This window comes from Rhinolophus sinicus, chromosome 4, assembly GCF_057876585.1.
Source record: "Rhinolophus sinicus isolate RSI-liver-muscle chromosome 4, RSI-T2T, whole genome shotgun sequence".
Lineage (NCBI taxonomy): Eukaryota > Metazoa > Chordata > Mammalia > Chiroptera > Rhinolophidae > Rhinolophus > Rhinolophus sinicus.
In genome coordinates this window covers 37872114-37897422 of record NC_142504.1, presented here as the reverse complement: position 1 = coordinate 37897422, position 25309 = coordinate 37872114, and the positions used below count along the sequence as shown (strand labels likewise).

The window sequence follows — 25309 nt, the reverse complement described above, 5'->3', positions numbered from 1 at the left end:
GTCCAGCCATTCTTCCAAGCACTAGGTTGTCAAAGCTAATCTTTATTTACAATCAGGTTTTATATAGCAAAAGAAATGGTCATTAGGTTTATGTACTACTTATGAGTATTTTAGTGTCTGTTGAGAAAATGCTTTTTAAAAATCAACTTCAGTGTAAATCAGAGGACTATATTGATAATTTGATGTATTCCCTTTAAAGATCTTCTGATGCTGCTTTGCATAAAGTGCTCAATTTTGAATTCATGAAATCTTAAAATGTAGCCTAGTACACATTATAAGCTCTTAAATCATGCACTGGGTGAAAAATAACATTCTCGGTTTTAATAAACAATAAGATTTTATTGCCAAACCATACATAAAATGCACCTTAAAATGAACCGTACTACCAAGTAATTTTCTTTAATAATGACATTGTTTTCAATAGTTGATAATTAAAGTCAACATCTTAAGCATTTAAAGTCTATTATAATAAACTCCTTTAACATCTTTACTGACTTTTTATGGTATACAGTCATCTTTTACTGTTTTAAAACCAAGCCGTAATGAGCATTAATTAGGTACCTTGATTCAGTATGCTTATGTTCATTTATAGATCTGCTTCTCACACTTCCATAGAGTATACAGAAGAGCAAATCCCTTGGTGGCCTGGGACCATAGTCTAAAGCATTCAACCTCAAGTGTGATGTGTCCCCCCATTCCTACCTTGAATAAAATCAATATTTAAGATTTTATTCTGTGGCTTTGTCTGTTTTCTGACATTCCTCTATGTAACCCATGTTCAGGATGTAGGAATTTGTTACCTGTTCTTTGTCACTAAGACTTTCTTATTTAGCAAAGAGTTTCATTCTTTCAAAATAAAAATATCTTAAAACACACCTTTCAGATTCTTTATTATACATTATTAAACAAATCCCCTTACAAGCATTTCCTAAGGCGTTAGTTATATGGAATGATAAGTATGGTGGTGGTCAGTATGGAGTCTCTAATAGCAAGACTTCAAAACAGAAATGTTCAGTAGTGGGTTAGTGGTTTGGTACATGTATTCATTAAAAATGCTGTGGAATAGTAAGTAGTAGTAGTGGAAAATGCTCCTGATAAAATAAGTGCAAAAAATGTCATAAAAGATGTGACAGTATGATATTGTAAAAACAACCAAATGTGGGTGTGTTAATACAATGAAGAGAGACTTGGGCGATCACAAAAAAATTACTGAGGAATATGAGTAATTTCTTATATACTGGGTCAGGAAGAAAAGACATCAGAAAACTAAATGTGGTCTTGCTGTCTTATTGCTTGAATTATGCCAGATACTTTGCCTCTTATCTGATGGTTCTCAATCCTTAATAAAATTCTGGTGCTGTATGTTCTGTAGCTTGCTTGATTTCCCCTTAAAAAGTGTATTACCGAATATATTTCACACCATGTAGTCTGATTCCATCTGTCAATGTAGAATCACAACTCCAAACATCTAGGGTCAGCAAAAGTTCCTGTGCTTCTCATGATCTCCACCAATAGAATCTATACCCTTACCCACTTGTACTGTGTTTGGGAATTGATACAAATTTATCTGCAAAATTAGTCTCAAAACTAGGGAGAAATGTCAGTTCTTGATTTTTTTTTCCCCCTAGGTTTTAGAAGATATTTTGCACTTAATTGCCTGGAAAAGCAGAACAGTTATGTAGACTCGATGGAGATACCTGTCTGAAATAATCCATTGAGTAAAAGCTTTACATCAGTACTGGAATGGAGTGGGATGAAGGACTCATTTAATCTTTAAAATCTATGTTAAATGACAGATCCAAGAGTTGTTCTTTTTGTTCTACATTAAATAGTATCTTGTTCATTGGGAACTATAAGTGAAAACAATGATATTTCTCATTTAAATGTGAGTATGTACAAGTACTCCATTATGAATGTTTTGTATCACATTTCAGGTATTCTTTCCTTGATTTTATGAGGGTATTGTGGAATGATGGAAACATGCCAAAGTGCCATTTCACTAATTAAATGGCTATTAATTTTTTTTTCCTTTATTTCTAGTTAATGTAAAAATAGTACATGTGGTATAACTGTAACTCATTACAGAAAAAAAGGGAAGATGGGCTGACAGTGTGTACTTAGTTGCCCCAAAGAGAGCTAAAAAATTGATGGTAGACTTGGAGATATTTTCTGACATTTCCATGATAAACCAAATAGGGAATCTGTCCTGAAGTTAAGTATAGTTTCATGTATAATTAATTAGAATACAAGGCACTAAAATGCTCAACTTTGTACTTGACTATCATAAGTTGATTTATTCACCAGTGTTTCTCAGTCACTGATAGTTGTATCCATACAGATACACTTGTCTGAATAACATCTGTTTTGACCCTACATTAGCCAGTATGCTCTCAACTCTACTTACCTTGAAAACTAAACCTCATAAAAGACCTGTTTGTATGTCTTCCCTACTTCTAATTCTCTGTATTTCAGTAGGGCTTCTGACCCCACTACTCCCCTGAAACTACTTACATTAAGGTCACCAATGTTCTTCATATTGCCAGATCAGATAGTCACTTCTCTATCACCTTACCCTCTCAGCAGTACTTAACACAGTTGACTACTTGATGCTCCTTGAAAAACACTCTTGTGCCTCTTAGTTTTCATCCCGTACTGCTAGCTGGTCCTTTTCAGTCTCCTTGGCTTGTTTATGTATCGCTTGACTTCAACTGTTAAGAGTGCTCCATAACTGGAATGTCTTTTCTAACCTCTCTGGGTGATCTTGAAAAACAACTAGTATGCCATTAACTCAGGTTTATAGGTCTAATTCTTGCCTGTTGAATCCCAGCTTCCAACTATCAACTTGACATTTTCATTTGGATGCCTTATATCTTCATTTATACTAATAGTGATAAAAATACTTAATAAAATATATTCTTACTGCTCCAAAACTCATTCAGTTAAGAAGCCAAAAGCCTAGGAATCATCTTGCGATAGCTCCCCTTCTCTTAATCTCTATCACCTCTTCATTCAGCAAATCCTGTCAACACTGTCTCCAAATTATATTTTATGTCCAGCCTCCTTATTTCTGCCACCTATTCCAAGTGACAGTCATCTCTTGGACAACCGATTGTCTTCCTAATTTACTCATCCGTTCTCCATACTACAGTCTGGGTGATCTTTTAAAACTGAATTATATTTTCAAACTTAAAACCCTCAAAGGATTTATAAGGCCTTGTGTGGTTTGACCCTGTCTTGATCTGCAGCCTTAAAGTCAGCTAATCGCCTTGTTACTCAAAAGCTTCTGCCATACCAGCTCCTTTTTTTCCCCTCTCTCCAAGAGGCCAAATTAGATCCCACCTTGGGGGGAGCTTTGCTCTTAATCTTTTCACTGGCTTGCTGTCACATACTTGGAGGCGTGTGTCTTCATCTTGCTGTTGAGGCAATTAAAGTAGCATCTCAGCACCAAGCTACCATACCTTCAAACTGAGCGTCTGTGCATTGTCTCGATTTATTTTGTGTGTCCATTAGCAAGATGTATATCCTAAGGTGTTGGAAAAGCCCAGGAGCTCATAAGGGTGTTAAACTTTGCATAAAACTGGACCTAATAAACATACAGGCATACTTTGGAGGTACTGCAGGTTCAGCTCCAGATCACTGCAGTAAAACAAGTCACTCAGATTTTTCCAGTCTTCCCAGTGCGTATAAAAGTTGTTTCCACTGTACTGTAGTACGTGTTCATAGCATCATATCTAAAAAAAAAAGTGTACAAATCATTATAAATACTTGATTGCTAAAAAGGGCTAACCATCATCTGAACTTGCAGCAAGTCATAATCTTTTTGCTGGTGGAGAGTCTTCCCTTGATGTTGGTGGCTGCTGACTGATCAGGTTGCTGAGACTTGGGGTAGCTGTGTCAATTTCTTAAAATAAGATAATGAGGTTTGCCACATTGATTGACTTTTCATGAACAATTTCTCTGTGCATGAGATGCCATTTCATAGCATTTTACCCACAGCAGAACTTCTTTCAAAATTGGAGTCAATCCTCTGAAACCCTGCCTCTACTTTATCAACTAAGTTTATGAATATTCTAAATACTTTGTTGTCGTTTCAACAGTCTTCACAGCATCTTCTCCAGGAGTAGATTGCATCTCAGCAAACCACTTTCTTTACTCAACAGTATGAATCAGCTCTTCATTCAAATGTTTTCATCAGATTGCAGCTATTCAGTCACATCTTCAGGCTGCACTTTTCATTCTAGTCCTCTTGCCATTTCCCCCACATCTGCAGTTTATTTCTCCACTGAAGTCTTGAACCCCTCAAAGTCATTCATGAGAAAATCAACTTCTTCCAAACTCCTGTTAATGTTGATATTTTTACCTCCTCCCATGAATCATGAGTGTTCTTAATGGCATCTAGAATGGTGAATCCTTTCCAGAAGGTTTTCAGTTGACTGCCCAGACCCATCAGAGGAAGAATCACTATCTATGACAGCTATAGCCTTACAAAATACAGAGGGTGCCAAAAAAGTATATACACATTTTAAGAAAAGAAAAAACTATTAAAATTGTAATACATACCGATAGCAAAAGATGAGTACAAGTCATGTGTATAAATTGGGGGGGGAGGGGCACCCCCGGTGTTTCTTAAATAATGTTTGAAAGTCAAAACTTGATCCATGAGCTACAGAATGGATATTGTGTTATTAATGAAAACAACATTAACCTCGTACAGCTCCATCAGAGCTGTTGGGTGACCAAGTGAATTGTCAAAGAGCAGCAGTAATTTGAAAGGAATCTTTCTGAGCAGTAACTCGCAACGGTGGGCTTAAGATATTTAATACACCATGTTGTAAATGGATGTGCTGTCACCGAGGCTTTGTTTCATTTGTAGCACGCAGAGTACAGTGAGCATAATTCCTAAGGGCCGTAGGATTTTTCAGAATGGTGAGTGAGCAGTGGCTTCAACTTAAAAGTCACCAGCTGCATTAGCCCCTAACTTCTCTAGCTATGACAGCCCTGGAGGGCATCTTTCAAACTAAGGCTGTTTCTTGTACATTGAAAATCTGTTGTTTAGTTACTCCTCCTTTGTTAATTAACTAGACCTTCTGGGTAACTTGCTGCAGCTTCTGCATCAGCACCTGCTGCTTCACCTTACACTTTTATGTTATGGAGACGCCTTCTTTCCTTACATCTCATGAACCAACCTCTCCTAGCTTCAAACTTTTCTTCTGCAGCCTCTTCACTTTTCTCAGCCTTCACAGACGTAAGGAGAGTTAGAACCTTGTTCTGGATTAGGCGTTGGCTTAAGGTAATGTGGCTGGTTTGATCTTCTATCCAGACCACTAAAACACTCCATATCAGCAATAAGACTGTTTTCGCTTTCTTATCATTTGTGTGCTCATTGGAGTAGCACTCTTAGTTTCCTTCCAGAATTTTTCTTTTTCATTCCCAGCTTGGCTGACTTGGGCACAAGAGGCCTAGGTTTCAGCCTGTCTTGTCTTTCGACATGCTTTCCTTACGAACCTTAATCATTTCCAGCTTTTGATTTAAAGTGAGAGACATGCCACTCTTCCTTTTAACCACTTAGAGGCCATTGTAGGGTTATTAATTTCAATATTGTTGTGTCTTGGAATAGGGAAGCCCTGAGGAGAGGGAGAGAGATGGGGAACAGCTAGCTGGTGGAGCAGTCAGAACACACATTTATCAGTTAAATTCCCCATCTCATGGGGCAGTTCATGGCGCCCCAAAATAATTACAGTAGTACCATCAATGATTGCTGATCACAGAGCACCATAACAAATATAACACTGATGAAAAAGTTTGAAATATGGCAAGGATTACCAAAATGTGACACAGATATGGAGTGAGCAAATACTGTTGGGAAAATGGTGCTAATTGAGTTGCTCAGCAGTCACCACAGGCCTTCAATTCGTTTTTGTTTGGGTTTTTTTAAGTGTAGTATCTGCAAAGCACAACAAAATAAGATATGCCTGTGTTTGGCATGATTTGGTAAGTTACTTTTTGGGTCTGAGAACATTCAGAAATTTTTTCATGTAAATTAGTGGTAATTGCTTCTTCACTTTATACCATTTCGCCTTACAAAAAATTTCGTAGGAACCCTCTATTTTCAGATAGTAGAGGAAACCTGTACTTTAGCTATTTCAAACTCAAGCTCCTTTTTCCTTGTACTGTTATCTCACCAAGTCTTCTCTAATTCACCTTTATTTATTTTACCCAAAATTTTAGATTAAGTTGGGTCCTGAGATGACATTAAATACTAACCCAGTAACCATTTTGCACCTATCAAATGAGCAGTTGTACTGTTTTTTGCTTTATGGTTTCTTTTTAAATAAAAATACTGGCAATGTTACCAGGAGTAGAGTTTACACCTCAATATAAATTTAGATTGCAATATGGCTTGAGTTCATTTTGTCGTATTCTTTGATCTAATAATTTTCACTAATGTTACTTAAGAAAATAGAGCATATAAATGTTTGTTTCAATATATTTTAAGGAAATGGAAAATTGGGAACAACATAAATATCCAGTGATAGAGTAATTGTTAAATAATGTCACATTTTTATGCAGTATAATTTTAATTTTAAATGATACAGAAAACTTCAGTTAATACCTAACTTGGTTTCCTCACACTTTAATATGAATGAACTCTAAAAAGCAGGATATAAAATTCCTTCTACACTATAGTCGCGCGTGTGCCAAAGCAAATGAACTCTGGTTTTGGAAAGTTTATGTGTGCCTTTAACTTACTGGTGGTTGTTAGCATTTCATTTCTCTATCTTTTACTGTAGGTAATACTTACAAACCAGCTTTTAAAAAAATAATTTGATGGATTCAGAAATGAGAACAACATGAAATCTAATAGCTGACCGAAGGTTTCCCTAGCAGGATCTGTACCTTTTTCACTGTAGACTTATTTATGTAAAGCAGTTCTCAAATATAACCATCTTGGAGAGGAGTTCTAATTAGAATACTACACACGGGAATTTTAATCCTTATCTTTTGCTGAAATACCCCCCTTGAATCTCAAACCCTACTGTGTTTTTTTTGTGTGTTTTTTGTTGTTGTTGTTGACCCGTTGGGATGAAGATAAGCCTATTGAAAGAAACCTTTCCAAATCAGTCATTTCAAGTTTTGTAAGTTTCACATTACATTCAAAAGCTTCCTTTTCTGGCTTGATTGTTTATGATTTCTTTTTTCCACAGATCCCTAGGCAGGGTTGTTCACAGATACTACATAATTTTTAATGCTTTAAGGTGAAATACAGTATTACATAAAGAGATTAATTGTTATAAAGGAAAAATACTGGTAATATTTATGGTACTGTATTGGTTGATGTACACCCTGGGTCATGTTTCATCTACCTAGATCTACAGTTCATAGAACCACTAGCATAGTTCACCCTTTTTTTTTTTTCTAAGAATGTTTGATGGCCTGATGAGGAACCACTGGGTTGAGAAATTGCCTATGCACTGACTTAGTGATTATAGGATCTCATTTCTGCCCTTCACTGGGAAATACTTTTAGATGCTGATTTCCTAAAGGTCTACTTGAGAAGAATGCTGGTTTTGTCATTCTTCTAGTTGACACATCACAGAGGTTTGAGGCTAGTGTCAAAAGCATACTGCTCGCACACAATTGTTTGTTCTTATAAGCCTTATTGTTTAATGCTGTTACTTTTTCAGAGTGTTGCAGTCATAGGAACATGGGGGAGAAACAATCTGGATAACATGAAAGTGATGCTGGTGGCTAAGGGAAGGCGACTTGATTCTGTGGGAAGGGCTGTAGCTGATCCATCTGTTTGCTAGGTAAGCCTGCCTTTGTTCCAAGGACCTCACCTCATGATTTGCAAATTTTAATCATAACTAGATCATGATTTCATTTATCTTTAATTTGGGAATGGCATCTTTACTATTGTAAAATAAATGGTGTCCTTTTAAAACAGTAATTTGTATAGTAAAACTTTAATGAATCACTGAATCTTCACCAAGTAAATGTTAATACATTTTAAGTTTTTCTGCTTAGGGAAAATGCATTTGTGTAAAAGGTAAATACATGAACAGACTAATAATATCTTGGGTGTAGAAGCCAAATAAATATTGTTATTAGTTTAATACACATCAAGGCTTATGTCCTCTGTATTATGTAGTTGGTAAAAAGTATGTGGACAAAACCAAAACTGAGTGTTGAGGCAAGACCTTCATAGAATATTATAAGGTAAGCCTGAAGTCTTCAACCAGGCCACTGATTATAATTCAGTATATTTCCCCATCAACCAATGAATACTGTATTCTGTGTAAAATAGGAAAAGACACTTTAAACAAAAATCGTTATCTATTTCAAAAGAAGGCCTAGCTTCATATTTATTGGAAAAGCAATTTCGTCAATGATGGGTGTATGCCCTTGTTTAATATTATGAAAAATACTTTGAGAAGAATTATTTAGTGTTCCTGTTCATCAAAATAATAGAGCTTAAATACTCATAAAAAATCTTTTAGAGAAGTAATTCTCAGATTTAGATAAAAATTTTGATGAAAGTTTTACTAAACAATCAGAAGTTAAACACCTATTTAAATATGTCACAAAGCTGCTAATAAAAAAAATAACTGAAAAATGGTGAGAGTTTTGCGGACATGACACACAACTTAGAACAGATTCTCTTCCATTGAATTTGGTAAAAATAATTTTAAAAAGTGAATGCTGTAAATTTTTCAGTAATCATAGCAGTCAGATTATTGCCGATTATTACATCTAATTCTAATAATGGGTATAAACTTTTGAAAAGCATTGTTTGAAATCTGAACTGTCATTGCCGTTTCACTTAAAGAACACTGTAGGAAGAAACAAATTGTGGGGGTTTTGCACAGGGAGGTGGGGGGAAATAAGGGGTTACTTTATGTTCATTTTGGAAATAATTTTTTAAATCCTAATTTGAAATCTGTTCTTGTACAGATTTGAGTATGAGCACAGTTGAAGAGGATTCTGACACAGTAACAGTAGAAACTGTGAACTCTGTGACTTTGACTCGGGACACAGACGGGAACCTCATTCTTCATTGCCCTCAGAATGGTAGGGAATGAGCTGACATAATTAGGAATAATGTCACCTTTAATCTCGGTCATCCAGATAGACAGTTTAGGCTAGGACAGTAGAAAAGGAGGTTGTCTTTTTGGATCATGAATTAATCTTAATTTGTATTTTTATTTTTATACTTTTTAAATATACTTTGGTATATTTTTAAATTTATCATAAATGTTAACCTTTACGGGTGTCTATTTTATAAGCAGAATCTGTTGAGCCTCCAAAGATGATGATGGACTAATTATAATACACTTCCTCTTTGATACCGTTTGATACCAGAGTATATGTATGATAGAAAATGTAGAGATAGTTATGTCAATACGAATGGATGACCTTTGTTTGCTAGAACCTGTGTTAGAGAATTTTGTGTGACTATCTGAATAAGATTTAATATGATCATGTGTAGTGAATTAAGATTCAACAGCCTTGAAGCTTGTGATTTTCGTTATTTCTCTACCTATTCCTTATTTATAATTTATTATTTATTTTGCTTTAAGTTCTTTTTGTTCATCTTTGGTTCTGCCCTCTCTTTTCACTCCATACATAATCCCTGGGTTATTTCATTTAAACTTGTGGTTTTAACTACCACCTACCTGTAAAAATGATTTCAACATCTATCTTTCTTCTGAATTCTCTGTGTTTCTCAGAGGCATCTTAAAGTTCACATGTCACAAACTAAATTCATTCACAGAATTCCCAGACCTGGTTCTCCTTTCCTTCCCCAATTTCGTTACTCGTATCTAGTATCCCAGATCATAAATATGGGTAGGAATAAATCCCCCTCTCATCTCCCACATGCATCCCATCATGAATACTCGTTAATAGAATTATGTTTCTTGAATCTATTCCTTCCTCTCTGTCTCAGTCCCCCATCCTTATTGAAGTTTCTCACCTAGGTAGCTCTAATAACCTTTAACTGGTCTCCCACCTCTGATTCATCTTTCAAATTGTCGATGGCGTTAGTCATGGTACTCAACAGCATAAGGTTTTTTAAAGTTTACTGTAGTTTTTAGAATATAATTCAGGTTCTTTAATTTGACACACAGGCCTCCCATCATCTCACTTTTCTTCCAGCCTTACTTCTTGCCACATTTCATGTATTTATATTCAACCGTTCACAACTGTTTTTATTTTCCTAACCTGCCTTAAGCTTTACATAACCTCAATGTCACTGCACATGTTACTCCTACTGCCAGTAGTAATCATTTCCCCCTGCTTCTGTTTCCCTTTTAAGTTAAGGACACCTCCTCCAGGAAACCTTCCTTCACCTCCAGTCTAAATTAAATGCCTCTCCTCGGTGCTCACATAACAGCCTCTTCATTCTTCCTTCATAGCTCTTATTAGACTGTTTTGAAATTGTTAGTTTCATTATCGCCACTACACTGTGAGCTCCTTGACAGTCACGGTGTCTCATTATTCTGTTCCCATCACTTAGCACATAATAGGCATTCAGTAAATATTTGTGAATGAATTAAATAACCACCCCTTGTCTTTACATGTGAAATATTTGGAAAGCCAGATAGTTGACAGTACAATAGTGTGACATTTAAAAAGTGGTACCTTTGTCATAGTTCCTTGTCTTAAGAATAGAAACTGGGGTACTTGCACTAGACATAGAGAAGGCAGTGTTGCTTTGAGTCCTACTGGTACAGCTGGGTTTGGTTACCTGAGCAAATGGTAAGATAATTTTTCAGTCACTACTTGAAGATTTTGTGTTTTCCTCATTGGTTTGAAGGTTGTGAGATTTTTTTGTTTTTGTTTTTGTTTCATTAGAAGCTGATGAAGTAGACTCAGAAGATAGTACTGAACCTCCACATAAAAGGCTTTGTTTATCTTCTGAGGATGATCAGAGTATCGATGATTCTACTCCTTGCATATCAGTTGTTGCACTTCCACGTAAGTCACTGTATATTAAGAACAGAATTCCCTTTTGAAATCAAATTTGCTTGCAAGAGGTTGAATTGGCATTTGACTCTTTAACTAACACAATGAGCACTTATTTCACAATGAGCACTTATTTATGTGTCAGGAGTGGTTATAAATGCTTTTACATATGTTGTCTGATTTAATCTTCTCAACCTTTCATTTTTTCTTAATTGTCCCTTCACCTCCATCCAGGAGGCTTCTTTTAAACATTTTTTTTTTCAGATCGTGCTCACCCCATGAAGTTTTAATACCACAGATACACTGTTTTTTGTTTTTTTAATGTACTGTGTATGTCCTTGCTTTGTTAATAAAGAGAATAAGGTTTTCTCACACACACACACCCCAGAAGCATATTTGCCCTCATTGAGAAAGCATGCTATAGAGTAGGGATTATTATTATACCTATTTTACAAATGAGGAAACAGAGGCAGAAGAGGTATAATAATTTGTCCAAGGTCATACCCAGCCATTCTGTCTGGTTCCTTAGTTCATACTTTTAATCCCAATGCTCTACTGTCTCTTCATATGATATATAGCCAAATGGAAATTCGACGGTAGTCTGATTAGTTTATTCTTACTAACAATGTTTTTAACATATTTATATTCCAAGATTTAGAGTAGACTGGATTCTAAGGAGGTATATTATTTCAAGTGCAATACTATTGGCAAAAGACTACAACACGCCAACTGTAACATTAGATTATATTTCTGATTTGTTTAGCAAAAAGTATGGACTCCTATTGAACTATGGGGGCCCCACAAAGCTGGGATACATGTCTTAGTCCATGGCAGTGGGTTGGGGCTCAAGGCTGGCTGTTGGTGGCACTCTGCATAATGGAGAGTCTTGCCATATCCAAGAGCTTTCATTTTGCACTCACATCAAGCAAAATCACATCTTCATCTAGTGGAGGAAACTAAGTTTTCATCATGGAAAATCATGTCTTCACAAGTAGATACATACTCTGTATTTAGAGTTTAATTGTTTATTAAATTTATAGAAAAGAAACGCTTTTATATCATTTTACTATGAGACTTTAGTTAATATTGTGTCAGTTGTGACATATACAAACAATCTATTTCTAACTAAATGATCTTTCCTCCTAATGATGATTCATAAGTTTTTTTTTAAACTCTTTCCTCATTTGACTGTCATTACATTGTGATTTAATTTTAAAACTTGGTTGGCCTACCTGTATAGATGGAATCCTGTATGGATATTTTCTAAGGTAGAATTTTTTTTTATTCAGATATAATTTACATGTAACATTAGTTTCAGGTGTACAACATGGTACGGTATATGTAAATATTATGAAATGATCACCACAGTAAGTCTAGTTAACATCCATCACCACACATGTTACAGATTTTTTTCTTGTGTTGAGAACTTTTAAGATCAACTCTCTTAGCAACTTTCAAATATATAGTAACAGTATTATTAACTATAGTCACTATGCTGTATATTACATCCCCAGGACTTATTTATTTTATTAAGCCAGAATTTTTTAATGATTGTTTTCACTGGTTAATTCATTTGGGTAAAGTAGCGTGCCTTGATCATGATCATAGGGTCAAGTTATACTTGATATTTCATTCTAGCTTATGGTAGACTGAATCCTTTACACCATATTCAGTTAACTGGCTAAGATAATAGGAATGTGTTGACATAAAAATACATGAGCTGCTTGATGTTGGGCCATAACAAAATACGTATGGAGGGCATTCTGGAGCCTAATAGTCAAGATAAGGTTGAATTTATGAAAAGTGGGCTTCAAGTATTTACTTGGTTCCTGGATTTGTAAAAAGTATGTTTATAAAATCAACTTAGGAAAGTTTCCACATTTAAAAACAGTCACATAAAAGCAGAAAGTCCTATATCTGTCACTGTCATCTGGGATTGATTAAATGGGCAAGTCATTTGCTGACTTTGTGGAGGTGAATATTAATGTTTAAAGATTTAACATATAAAGTTTAATTTTAATATTCAGGTTTTCTTTACATGCTTTATAAAACTGATAAACTGTATCTGTCCAAGCCTTAAAAGTCCTCTTACCTCTCATGGTCATCAGTCTCACTCATTTACTGAAAGCTGCTTTTCGCCGTCATCTACCACCATATTTACTCCATTCTCTATGCAATTATAACTCTGGGTGGTTATTCATTTAGATGATTGTTGCAATACCTTAGCCTCCTACTCCTGTTGTCCTCCACACTTATCATTCCTATTACCACGCTTGCTATTGCCTATTAACTGTGGAGTCTATTTGTGATCTACTTCACACTTTGTTTTCCTACCACTACTTCCTGTGTTTCCAGCTTCCTCTAATACTTTTGAACTCCTGTGATCCTTTGTCCTACTGGGATTCATTGATCTTATCATTTTTTCTTTGTTCCTTCTCCACTGTATCCTGTTTTCTCCTTACCCAGTTTCAGTTTCATGGTTACTATCAAGTCCTTTTTTCCTTCCCTCACTTCTATGTTCTTTGATGAACCCACAACCCTAGTTAAATCTGTCTGCCTGTTTATGTCTATACCTGATCGGAGAAAAACAGCACAAGCAGGCTGACTGGTCTCACTTTAAATTGATGAGCATTAACTTGAAGTGGGTTCATGATGTTGCCTGCCAGTCACACCATACTTCTCCAGAAGTGTTCTTTTTCCCACTTTGAAACGACAGCTTCATACATCCCAAAACGTCTAACACTTCCTCCACCATTTTTACTCTCAACTGATACCTTGCTTCCTACTTTACTGAGAAAGTTGAAGTAGCCAGAAAATAATTTCTGTAAGTTTTCACTATCACAAATACACACCCACATGTATCTATATCCATGTATTGTATCTTTTTTCCTAACTAAGGTCCTCCCTTTGATTTATTAGATCCCACCCCTTTTGCCTGCTCAGGGACATTGTTGCACAGTTCTTTCCTTTTCTCTTCTGAATCATCAGTTTGTCCATCTCTAGATGATGGGCATCTAAATTATTCTCATTGGCATTTACAAACAAACTGAAGTTTATTCTTTAGAATAAAAAAGTCCCATTAGCCCACTGTTGTCTCCCATCCAATTTTTCTTTTGCCCTTAAGAGCAGAATACCATGAAAGAATTGCCTATACTTGTCTTCATTTCTTCCTCTTCCATTCTTCCTTAAATCCTCTTCAGTCCGCCTTTCACCTGTATCACATCTCCAAAACTGTTCTTCCCAGGTCTCCAGAGACCGTCTTGTTACTAAATCCAGTGGTGATTTTTTTTTTCCCCCAGTCTTTGTCTTATTTGATCAATCCACACTTTTGACAATATTTATCACTCCCTGCTCCCTGAAACATTTTGTCACTTGCCTTCCAGGGAACATATTCCTCTAGTTTTCTTCTACTTTTGTGTCCATTCTTTACTAGTCACTTATCTGACTTGTTCATATCTCCCCAATCTCTAAAAGATGTGGAGTGCCCTAGGACTGAGTTCTTAGACTACTTCTGTTTTCTGTTTTCACTCCGTCCTTAGAATTCATGATTTTAAATCCTGCTTCTGATGACGACTCCCAGCCTCTTAACTCTAGCTGTTTAGTAGGTATCTCAAACTAATATGTTTAAAACTGAGTTCTCGAAACTTCCTAATTTCTTACATTTACTTCTTCTATAGTGTTCCCCATCTCATTAATGGCAAGTATATTTTTTTCAGTAGCTAAGATTAGGGAAAAAAAAAAAGTAAAATAGGGGCGGCTGGTTAACTCAGTTGGTTAGAGCGTGTGCTCTTAACAACAAGTTGCTGGTTCGATTCCCACATGGGATGTTAGGCTGCACCCCCTGCAACTAATTGTAAGCGGCGACTGGACTTGGAGCTGAACTGTGCCCTCCATAACTAGATTGAAAGACGACGACTTGACTTGCAGTTGATGGGTCCTGGGGGAAAAAAACAAACACTTAACCCAATAAAATTAAAAAAAAAAAAAAAAAAACAAAAGCATAAAACAGTATAATATTTCACTTTTCCATTTCTTTCATATTTGGTTTATCTGCAAATTTTATTGGCTCTACTATCAAAATATATCCACTATTTGAACTACGTCTCATCAGCTTCACTTGCCTTCATTCAGATCCAAGCCACTGATCTCTTATCGTGATTATTGAATAGGCTTCTTAAGTCATCTCACTCTAGCGCTTGCTGCCCTTCATACTGTTTTCCCCATAGCAGCCAGAGTGATCCTGTTAAAATAAAAGTCAAATTATATCACTACTCTAAATAAATCTTCCAATGTTTTCCTGTCAGAGTTAAAGCCAAAGTCTTTACAGTGGCCTACAATTCCCCACAAAATATTTTACTGTTTTTGTTCAGTCTGCTTTGGCCATACTGCCCTCCTTGCTATTCCTAGGAAAACCCAGGCATGCTCCCATCTCACAGCCTGTGCACTTGGCTTTCCTTTTGTCTGAAGTGCTCTTCCTCAAGATACCTACATAACTAGCTTCCTTCCTCACTTTGACCCAAGTCTTGGTTACTTTTCCTGGCTTCCTATCTAAAATTTCAAATATGCTCTCCCACTCCCAATAATACATTCCCTTTCCACTTTATTTGTTCTCCTTATTACTTATCACCATCCAACATAATATTGTGTTCATTTTATGTCTAACCCACTAGGATATAAGTGCCAAATAGACAGGATTTTTTATTCTTTTGCTCACTTCTGTCTCTACATTACCCAAAGCAATTCCCAGTATGTATTTGGTGCACAATAAATGTTTGTTAAGCATGTGTGTTTTAGTATATGATGAATGTTGTGTGTGTATGTGCGTGCATGCCAAGAATGTGTTAGGAAATTAGATGGTCACATTTTTTTCCATAGGTTTTTGTTGTTTTTTTTAATCAGTAGAACCTGCCATTATTATTCTGGAGTTGAATTGTTCTTTTTCTTGAAGTTTCAGAAAATGATCAGAGCTTTGAGGTGACCATGACTGCAACCACAGAGGTGGCAGATGATGAGATTACTGAGGGAACTGTGACACAGATCCAGGTATAGTAAGTCTTTTTTACTGGCTGCAAGAGGCTATCCTTTACACCTTAGGTGATAAAATGGCACAAACATCTTTTGTCTGACAAAGTAGCAACCACAAAATTGAGACTTACTACTTCATTCAGGTTTCTGAGTGCCCACATATGTGAGTCTCAGAATTGTAAGCAAAGACAGAGTTTTAAAATACATTCCCTATAGAGCGACTCACATTGTTGAAACAGATGATGAATGTGCATTCTTTATCTATATGGAGTGATCTCACTTGAACTGTTAAATGACTTTAAATTTTATGTTACCAGTTATATAAGATACTGATTGAGCTATAAAGCTTTTTGAGATAATTTTACCCAGGAGGTACTTGTAAGTGACTGATTTAGAAAGGCTATGTGTGTTCTCTCTTCTATGTGACTGGAAGCCAGTCATTTCAAATAGGTTTTAGTTATAATGGTTGTAGTTATGGTAGTTCCTTTTGGTGCCTGTAGGACCACATACGTTTTACCATGTGTTTAGAGGTGGCATAAGAATCAGCCTTACTGTTTTCCTCTTATGTGAACTTCTTTCATTGTCTCATAAGTTATTTGTGCCCAAAGTAATGAGAATTCTTTGTTCTCTAACCTGAAGATTAAATCTGTTTTATTTATAAATGTATCTCTGGTTAATTGTGCCTTTCTTTTCAGTAGCTTGTCCTTTTACTTCATCTCTTCATTTAACAAAATATTTTTAAAGTAGATAATAGACATTGTACCCTTATTTTTCTTATGTGAAGCATCACAATGACCCTTGTTCAGTTAAGTATAGTAGTTATAAGTTGATGTGTAACATCAAGGACTAAGGACATCTCAGGTGGGTGCACTGTGAACCTTTTGCAATAGGGAGCTTCAAAGTGGTTCCAGAATGACAGAATTTTTAGAGGAGTAAGTCTGTGATATCTTCAGATAGCTTTGAGACAGCCCCAAATCCTCATGCTCTGCCCTGGATATCAGTGGGTGATTTGGACAGGAATTTTTTCTAAGCCCTCTGAAACAATAAAGGACATCCTTCCTTCAAAATGGGGCTTGTCAAACTTACTTCAGATTTAAACACTATGTAGTCTCATTTCCATTCCTTTTGCAGCACAGTAAAAATAACTGTATACATATATATGATTTGGTTTACAACCTAGTCGTAACATTGAGCAGTGGCAATGTTAGTTAGAGAAATCCTGGGCTTCTTTCGTTTGGGTTATTTCCAAGGAGTTAATGAGTTAATAATTTAATACTAGCCTCTTGGTTTATTACCATTTTAATAAATGAAAAAACTTTTAATAATTTCTAATATATGTTTAATAAGATTAACATTAGGTTGTGAGTGAAAGCATAGTTAAAAGTTCACAAATAGTCTGCTTTGCAGCGTCCTTTTGTTTCAAACCAGTTGTAGCTATTTCACATAGTTTATTAGTTTATGTACTGTGTCTCATTCCAGTGATGGGACTAGCTTAAAAAAATAATGAAACACTTAAATGTTTCCAAATAGATATAGTACCTTGTGGTTGTAAGAGGTATTCATTGGGTGAAATATTTATTTTTAGATTTCTAAACCTGTATATATAATAAACATGAAACCCTACAACTAACTCACAAAGGCTACATTTAAAAAGCAACAGCATACTAAATAAAGACTGAGTAATTTTAAAAGATTTATGAAAAGAATAGTGGAAAATACCAGTAAAATACTGTAAAACTTATTAATACCTATATATTAAGTATAAGTATAGATACCGTTTAAGGTACCTGAGTCTCTTGCTATACTCACTTAACTCATTTGTTATTGACAGTGTTGAATATTACTGTTCAAATTTAATAATCATTTGCTTCATTAGGTGGCTATTTACATGTTCAACATTATATGACTTAAGTAATGATTATAACTCTCCCTCAGGAAAATCTAAGCCATAAGATATTAAGTATTTGTCCAAAGATGGAAATTAATCATCATAACAGGTTTGTTTATTCCTGACGTTCATAGAGTGGCCTTTGCTGTATATTTTGACTCACTTTGGGAAATGATGATTTAACCTTTTAACCAGCTGATAAATGTAAGAGAAGATCATCTCAGGAGAGCATTTTCTACATACATAACATTTCTTAAAAGTGGATATTGTATGTATTAAAGTCTTTTGATAGCTCTCTGAATCACTCTTGACGAATAGCTCCTGTGTCAAAAGTGATAGAATCGTGATCTTCAGAATATAAATGAGTCCTTCGACATTATTTATCTAGTTTGTCTGAATTCTCAGCTTTATAAAGCCCTCTTGATCTTTAAAAGAAAAAAATCTAAAATGTACGACACAATATATGGTTATAAAATTTCATACTTGTTCAGTGATTCCTAGCTTTTTGCCCATGGATTAAAATTAAAAAAAAAAAAAAAAAAAAAAAAAACACTTTTATTAATAGAATATATTAATTACCACCAAATATAAAAATAAAGAGATGTGGTTTTTCCTCTCATTGTGGTTTGGTTGTTTAATGACAACTTCTCTCTCTTTCCAACTGAGATGGGTTTCATTTCCTCTTGAAATTAGAAATTCATCTTTTGCTTATGCAAGGAACAGTTAGACTTACCTCCAGCCAGTCACAGCTTAGTAGTTGATTCCGTCCAGAGAGTGATCACTAGGGTGAGCGATCACTAGGTATTTGACTCTCCCCGTATCTTGGCCTGCCTCTGATGGGCTCATAGTTGATACGGTAGCACTGCTGCCAAATCTTCCTCACTTACACTATAGCTCTCTTTAGCCCAAGGCCAACTCTTAAAAGCAACTTTGTTCCTGCAGAATTCACAAGGTCAGGTATGTCTGTATTTGGAAATGTACCCAGTGATAGTTGCATAAATATACTGAAAGACACTGAATTGTATAAAGGGTGAATTTTATGGTGTGTGAATTATGTCTCAATAAAGCTTATTTTTAACTGCATATTTCTTAATAAAGATTAGTTTAGTTGCAATAATAAGTAGTAGTAGTACCATATAGTTCTTTGAAAAGAAGGTACATTAATAAGGGTAGGAATCAGCTCTAGTGGTTGGTTAAAACAAAGTTGTCAGTAAACAATAAGCAGACCATGATTTTGGAATAATGTCCTTTGGCTTAGCCTGTTAATCCTTTAAATTTAACACGAGATTACATGACTATATATTTAGGCAGCAAAGTACCTGTGAAGACATTAACAATCGTAACACTTAACCCCAGCATTTCCATTTTATCGTATGTATAAGCTCATTTTTCATATATAGATATACAGATGGCTCTGGATATCCTATATTGATTTAAATACTTAGTGGAATCTTAGTCAATATTCTGTAAAATTCAAGCCACTAGTACAGAGTTACTTGCTTAAATGAAGGTCATATTTTATTAATGAAGATAATTTTGTATTCATACTGCTGTAATAAAAACAGCAAGAAAATATTTGTCTTCCAATAAATTGAATATATTTTTACTATATATACAACAAATAAAACCCATTTTACCATATTAGACTTTTATAATGCTTAGCATTACAAAGAGAGATAGATCAGGTTGAGTATTAAATCAAGCTGCTACTTTTTTTTACTTTGACCTTTTCAAGATTCTACAGAATGAGCAACTAGATGACATATCCCCCTTGGGTAATGAGGAGGTTTCAGCAGTTAGCCAAGCCTGGTTTACAACTAAAGAAGATAAGGATTCTTTGACTAACAAAGGTAAGATATACTGTGAATTTTAATGTCCAGTGGAAAAAATGGAGGTAAAAATAGCTTGTAGTCATTAGGATTTTGATTTGGACCTTCATAATTGTGATTAAGTAGTTACAGTTATTGAGTTTCTCTAATTCCATTGAATTTGGCTCTGAATGACTCTGAATGAGACCATGAAAGCAACATTTGTTTTTCTTTTTTTTTTCCTTCCATGGGTATAAGATTTTTATTTCAATTTGATTTACATTCCAGTGGAAATTATAAAATGTATTCACTTCTTAATTTAAAAAATGTAGCTTAAAATTTTAATGCAAACTATAAAACATAAGTTTGCAGATCAAAATTGGGCTAGTTGCTTAAAGTAACAAGTTTTTAAATCACCATTTTCCACCTCCACACCAAGGATAACCTTCTAACTAGTGATCAGCCATGCTGTAATAGGACAGCACTGAGACTTAAGAAAACAGAAACATTGTAGAGCTTCTCCAGCTCCAGATCAGGAACCTTTCTGTGCTTTCTCATAGTGGCAAACAGCAATCACATCACCAAAAGTAAAAATCATAACCATTTTGCCATCCTTAATTTCTCTTACAAAATTTGTTTCTTTGCCATCCCATTTCTGTACATGAATGAGTTTGTCTCCATGTAGGCTGACGACAGACGTACAGTTTCTGTCATCTGCAGTAGTTTCATCAAACTCTTCTCCCAGATGGAAACTAATCTCTGTGTTCTTGAATGTGCTTTGAGTCCTGATCGCCACTTTGTCCCCCTCCTGACTGATGATCACTGTTGGTTTAGTCACATTTCCCACCTGTCTAGTGGCAAAGCCCACACCTAGAGCCTTCACGTATTCATCAAAGTTCTGACTGTCCGTCAGCTTCCAGGTAGCACAGAAAGCTTCCACCCTCCTTGCCCTTTCCCGTTAGCTTCCAAAACAAATAAAATAGACAGGAGCGAGGACCTTCAGATCCGATTGCCACTGCAATTCAGAAGACCCCTTTGCACCTCATAACAGCTCCTGCCTTCTAACATTTGTTTTTCAATAATTGATCATTTTTCTGATATGAAGTAGATTTTGTCCTGTTGACTTTTGAACAGCTGTACAGTGGTGGCGTTTAAAAGAGTACGGTTACTGCTTGCGGGAGTAGGAAGTCAAACCTTTTCAAAGATCTACTTACTTGGGTCTGATAAGTGGCTTAGACACTTACTGTCACATAGTGTTCATAAGGATTGCTAGGAAGCTGCTGCAAGAAAGTGGGGGGTTGTGTATCTGCCCCTGTGAAGTAAGGAAAGGAAGCAAAAGTAAGTAAATTGATTGTTTTTAACCACTGTAGAATAAATACTCATTTAGAATATACTATATACTGTTCACTTGGTATCTAGTGAATTATGTTTACCTTGCCTTAGAATACTTTGTACATGTTTTGCCCATAAAATTTATTTTTCATTGGAGAACTTTTTCAGCACAATTGAGCTTTTCTAATACTTAGAAGTCATTTTAGCACTCAGTTCTATACTGCTGAAAGAATAAGAGAGGTATCTATTTAGTATTTCATGCCTTTCAAGGAATAACATTTTCTATAACATTGTTTGTCTTCTTTTAAAGGACATAAATGGAAGCAGGGGATGTGGTCCAAGGAAGAAATTGATATTTTGATGAACAATATTGAACGCTATCTTAAGGTATGCTATGGCATTTTTTTTGTTTGTTTCACTAATTTGTTCACTGCCAATTGCAAAAATATCAAAGCAGCATATCATATGTACTTAGGAGCATTTCAGTAATTTTTGTAATGGATGACTGGCTAATGTTGCAACTGAATAATTTTAAGGTATATGATTATAGTATATTTTTAAACAAATCTGAATTCTCAGTTTGAAATAGCTTTATTGCTTCAGTTAACACCCTGAAGTTTAGACAAAAATCTTAATAATAACCTCTCAGAATCTTAAAGTCCTGTCTTTTAAAGCAGCCTATAAATTGTTTAAAGTGTAAAATATGCATCTTCTTTGAATGCATTTATGATATCATACTAGTCGTCTTTTTGAAAAAAAAGTTCAGTTCATATTCAGGCTTATTTTCTGGTAGTTTAGTAATCCTCTTTGTTAAATGTCTGTTGAACAGTATTTTTGAGGCACTGGAGATATGAATTGCCTTAACACATAGTGTTTGATTTCGAAAAGCCAACAGTCCACTTGGGAATGCTAAAAAACAGGTGAAGAATGATACAAGGTTTTGTACTATGTGAGTGAGACACGTAAATTCTGCATGAGATCAAAAGAGGAAGAGTCTATTCTTAGGCTTAGGACAGTTATGGAAAATATTTAGAAGAGCAAGGATTTAAGCTGAGTCTTTAAAAAAGGGGTAGAACTTAGGCTAAAATAGGGCTGGAGGTAACCACATGACTAAATGCTGAGCACCAAAAAATCAGAGATCAAACCCAGACCACGTTAGCTCTTTTAACTTGAACCAAAATAATTAGCCTCTGGAAATGGGGCTTTGAAGTCCAGACCCAAGAATTAGAACTCTGTCCTCTAGGAAATGAGAAAGACTGCTACCTTAGTGAAGTGAGAGATCGGGGTAGATCCATGCTCTTCTCATGGAAGTCTTCCAGAGACTGTTGGCCATCCCCAAAATAGAGTTAGATTCAAATAGAGCATGTTTGAAATGTAAACCATTAGTATTCTTTAAGAGTGGGAGTTATACAGTATTTATTTATTTAACCATTCCATTGTTTGATACTTAGATGGTTTATAATTTTTCATTATTAAAAATACATAGCTGCCTAGAATCCCCACATTCTGAAGTTTAACTTTAAGCTGCATCCTTCTCAAGCTAAGCTTTGTAAATTATAAAGAGTTAAAAACTTTAATTCTTTCTTAATGAATAAAGATCCTTCCTTCCCATCAAGCTAATTGTTTCAAAAGCAAAAATACAGTGGCCATTGCAAAGGTATCCATAAGTTTTAAAGTTGGCCACTAGTCACATGCACTGTAGTTAAAACTGCAAAAAGGCATGGGTTTAGATAAGGCAGTAACAAGTGGTAAGAACACTGAACTTTGGGGATTAAGCGCCTGATTTCTTTTCTAAGGGATTGGGGATGATCTCCAAGGGAAGGACCATGACTAAAATTTGAGACTTTAGATGACCACTCAGTTGACCAGGTGAGAGTCGTAAAGACCTGAAACTACACTGGTGGAAATAGAATTGGCAGATAAGCAGTCCTCTCTAAGGAAGCCTGGTTACTGGATGCAGGGGGAGAAGGAAAATGAGGAGTTGGAATCACTAAAGAGCTTTAGTTTGGGGTGATTGGGAGAATGATTATAAGATTGGCAGAAAAAGGAAATGTCCAAAAACAATGTACCGATCATGGGAAAAGGTAACTTATTTGGTTTTGATTTTTGACCATGGATTTTATTATGTGGTTCTCTAAGAACATTATAGAGCCATTTTTAAACCAATTAGATGCCATATATTCCATATTTGGGATAAAAGAATAAGTGAAAGTAACTGCCAAAGGCAAAAACCAAAAACAGTGGAAGAATCTTTTAGTCTCACTATGTGGTCATCCTGCAACACAATGCCTCGCATATACATAGGTGCTCAATAAATATTTAAGTTTAATCATTTACAAAATTGAAACTACAGAAACAAAAGTTTAGGAAATATTCTAAAGTTTAGAAACTTTTTGATGTTGTTACAGATTTTAAATATTCAAAAGAATGTATAAAATGCGTATCAGTGTAATTTTACCTGTTTTTGAAATTTATGTAAGTAGATTCATTCTCTAGATATTATGCAATTTTTGTTAGAGATTATGATGTTGGAATCAATGTCCTGTTGATTTGTTTAGCTGTTATTTCATTGTGCAAATGTACATAACTGTAAGTTACCCATTTCATAATTAATGGTCATTTGGGTTTTTTTTTGGTTTTTGCTGTTTATTTGTGCAAATCTGGTGGTATTTTATTGTGTTTTTAATTTGTAGTTCTCTGATTACATATTTTTATATGCTTATTGGACATTTGTGTTTCCTCTTTGAAGTTCCTGTTTGTGTCTTTCACCAATTTTTCTATGTGGTTTTTCTTTTTATAGATGTTCTTCATGCTTGATATTAATGGTTTTTTGGTCGTGTTAGAGATATCTTGTCCCAATTTACTGGTGTGTCTTTTCCTTCTCTCTAGGTGACATATGATGAAAAAAGATTTTTAATTTCAATGCCAAAATTGTCGTGTTTTTACTTTTATATTTTGCATGCTTGTTTAAGAATTCCTCCCCTGCCTCAAGGACATGAAGATATTCTTAAATATTATTTTATAAAAGTTTTAGAGTTTTGCCTTTTACTCTCATTTTTTCCTATTGGTGTGAGATGGGGGTTCAATGTTTTGTTGTTGTTTTTGTATGGCTGACAATTGTCCCAGCATCATTATGGAATATTAGTTTGTTCCCAATCTCCATTGTTCATTCTGTCCTAGATCAAGTTTCTATAGATTTGTTTCTAGGTTTTCTAATTTGTCCCTAGTTTCTGTTTGTTGATACCTGTACCAAAACATCACTATGTTCAGAAGTCCCAATATCTGATGAGACAAGTCTCTTCATTAATGTTCTTGGCCCTTTGCTTTTCCACTGTAAATTTAGAATCAGCTTGCATAGAATGGAAAACTCTTGGAACTGTTATTGGGACTGCATTGAACCTGTGCATCAAGTTGAGGGGAGTTAACATCTTTACAATATTCTGTCTTCCTATTGGAAAGTGTTGTATAGCTCTCCATTTTAGTTAGTTCCTCTTTAATGTCTTTCGATAGTTTTATATTTTCCTCTCCATAAAGGACTTACATAACTTGCCTGAGATTTAGTCCTAATGCTTTTAATTTTGATGCTGTTGCAAATGAGAACTTTTAAAGATTTTCATGAGCTTTGCATAGAAATGCAAATGATTATTCATTTTGTAACCACTAGCCTTGCTAAATACTGTTTTAAATCAAGTAATTTTTTCATAGATTTTGGGTTTTTATGTATAACACTATCTGCAAATGATTCTTCTTTTCCGATCTTTATATTTATCATATCTTTTTCTTTTATCAGATTACCAGCAAATTCTAACTTGCTTAGGAATGTTATATAAATGTTGAGTTTTATGAATGCTCTGTCTACATTTACTGAGATTTTACGTTCTTTCCCATAAATATACTCATGTGATTAATTACACTAATAATTTTTCTGAAATTAAAACAAACTCGTATTCCTGGAATGAGCTTACTTTTTGTACTGATTATTATTCTTTTTATACATTGCTGGGTTCACTGCACTAAAATATTTTAAGAATTTGGAGCATCTATGTTAATGAACTTGACCTGAAAATTATTTTCTAAAACTGTTCTTGTTTGCTTTTACTATTGGGGTATGTTAGCCTAATAAAACAAATGAGGAAGTGTGCCCCCTCTTTTTTCTTTGGAATAGTTTAAAATCAGAATTAGGTTTTTCTTGATTGTTTGGTAAGATTTACCTATAAAGTCGTTTGGGCTGGGGGTTTTCATTGTGGGAAAATTATTAATAGATGATTAAATTTTCTTGATGGTCTGTGCT

The 25309-nt window shown here is 35.0% G+C and overlaps 1 protein-coding gene, 1 long non-coding RNA gene and 1 pseudogene across 11 annotated transcripts in view; 1 reads left to right on the top strand and 2 right to left on the bottom strand.

Annotated features, from left to right (window-relative positions):
• DMTF1 (cyclin D binding myb like transcription factor 1) overlaps window positions 1-25309 on the top strand; it is a 45229-nt gene that overhangs the window by 3451 nt on the left and 16469 nt on the right. For 8 of the 9 annotated variants that reach the window (XR_012498868.2, XM_074340672.2, XM_019749751.3 and 5 more), the window contains 6 exons: window positions 7686-7808; window positions 8953-9069; window positions 10855-10977; window positions 15914-16008; window positions 19614-19728; window positions 21329-21405. Coding sequence is in view for 8 of the 9 variants with exons in the window: in XM_074340672.2 (XP_074196773.1) it covers window positions 8961-9069; window positions 10855-10977; window positions 15914-16008; window positions 19614-19728; window positions 21329-21405 (519 nt within the window). In the remaining variant the exon portion in view is untranslated. Of the gene's footprint in view, window positions 1-5169; window positions 5291-7685; window positions 7809-8952; window positions 9070-10854; window positions 10978-15913; window positions 16009-19613; window positions 19729-21328; window positions 21406-25309 lie in introns of those variants that run through there. The other variant, XM_074340670.2, reaches the window with a different exon arrangement.
• LOC141573193 (uncharacterized) lies at window positions 10997-21319 on the bottom strand. Of its 2 annotated transcripts, none has more exons than XR_016021077.1 (3): window positions 20901-21319; window positions 15087-15205; window positions 10997-14902 (listed from the first exon to the last, which is right to left on the bottom strand). It is a non-coding gene; the product is annotated as an uncharacterized LOC141573193 (long non-coding RNA). The 2 variants fall into 2 exon arrangements; XR_016021076.1 differs by lacking the exon at window positions 20901-21319 and adding an exon at window positions 18612-19607.
• Window positions 19748-20644, bottom strand: LOC109457095 (fatty acid-binding protein, brain pseudogene; annotated as a pseudogene).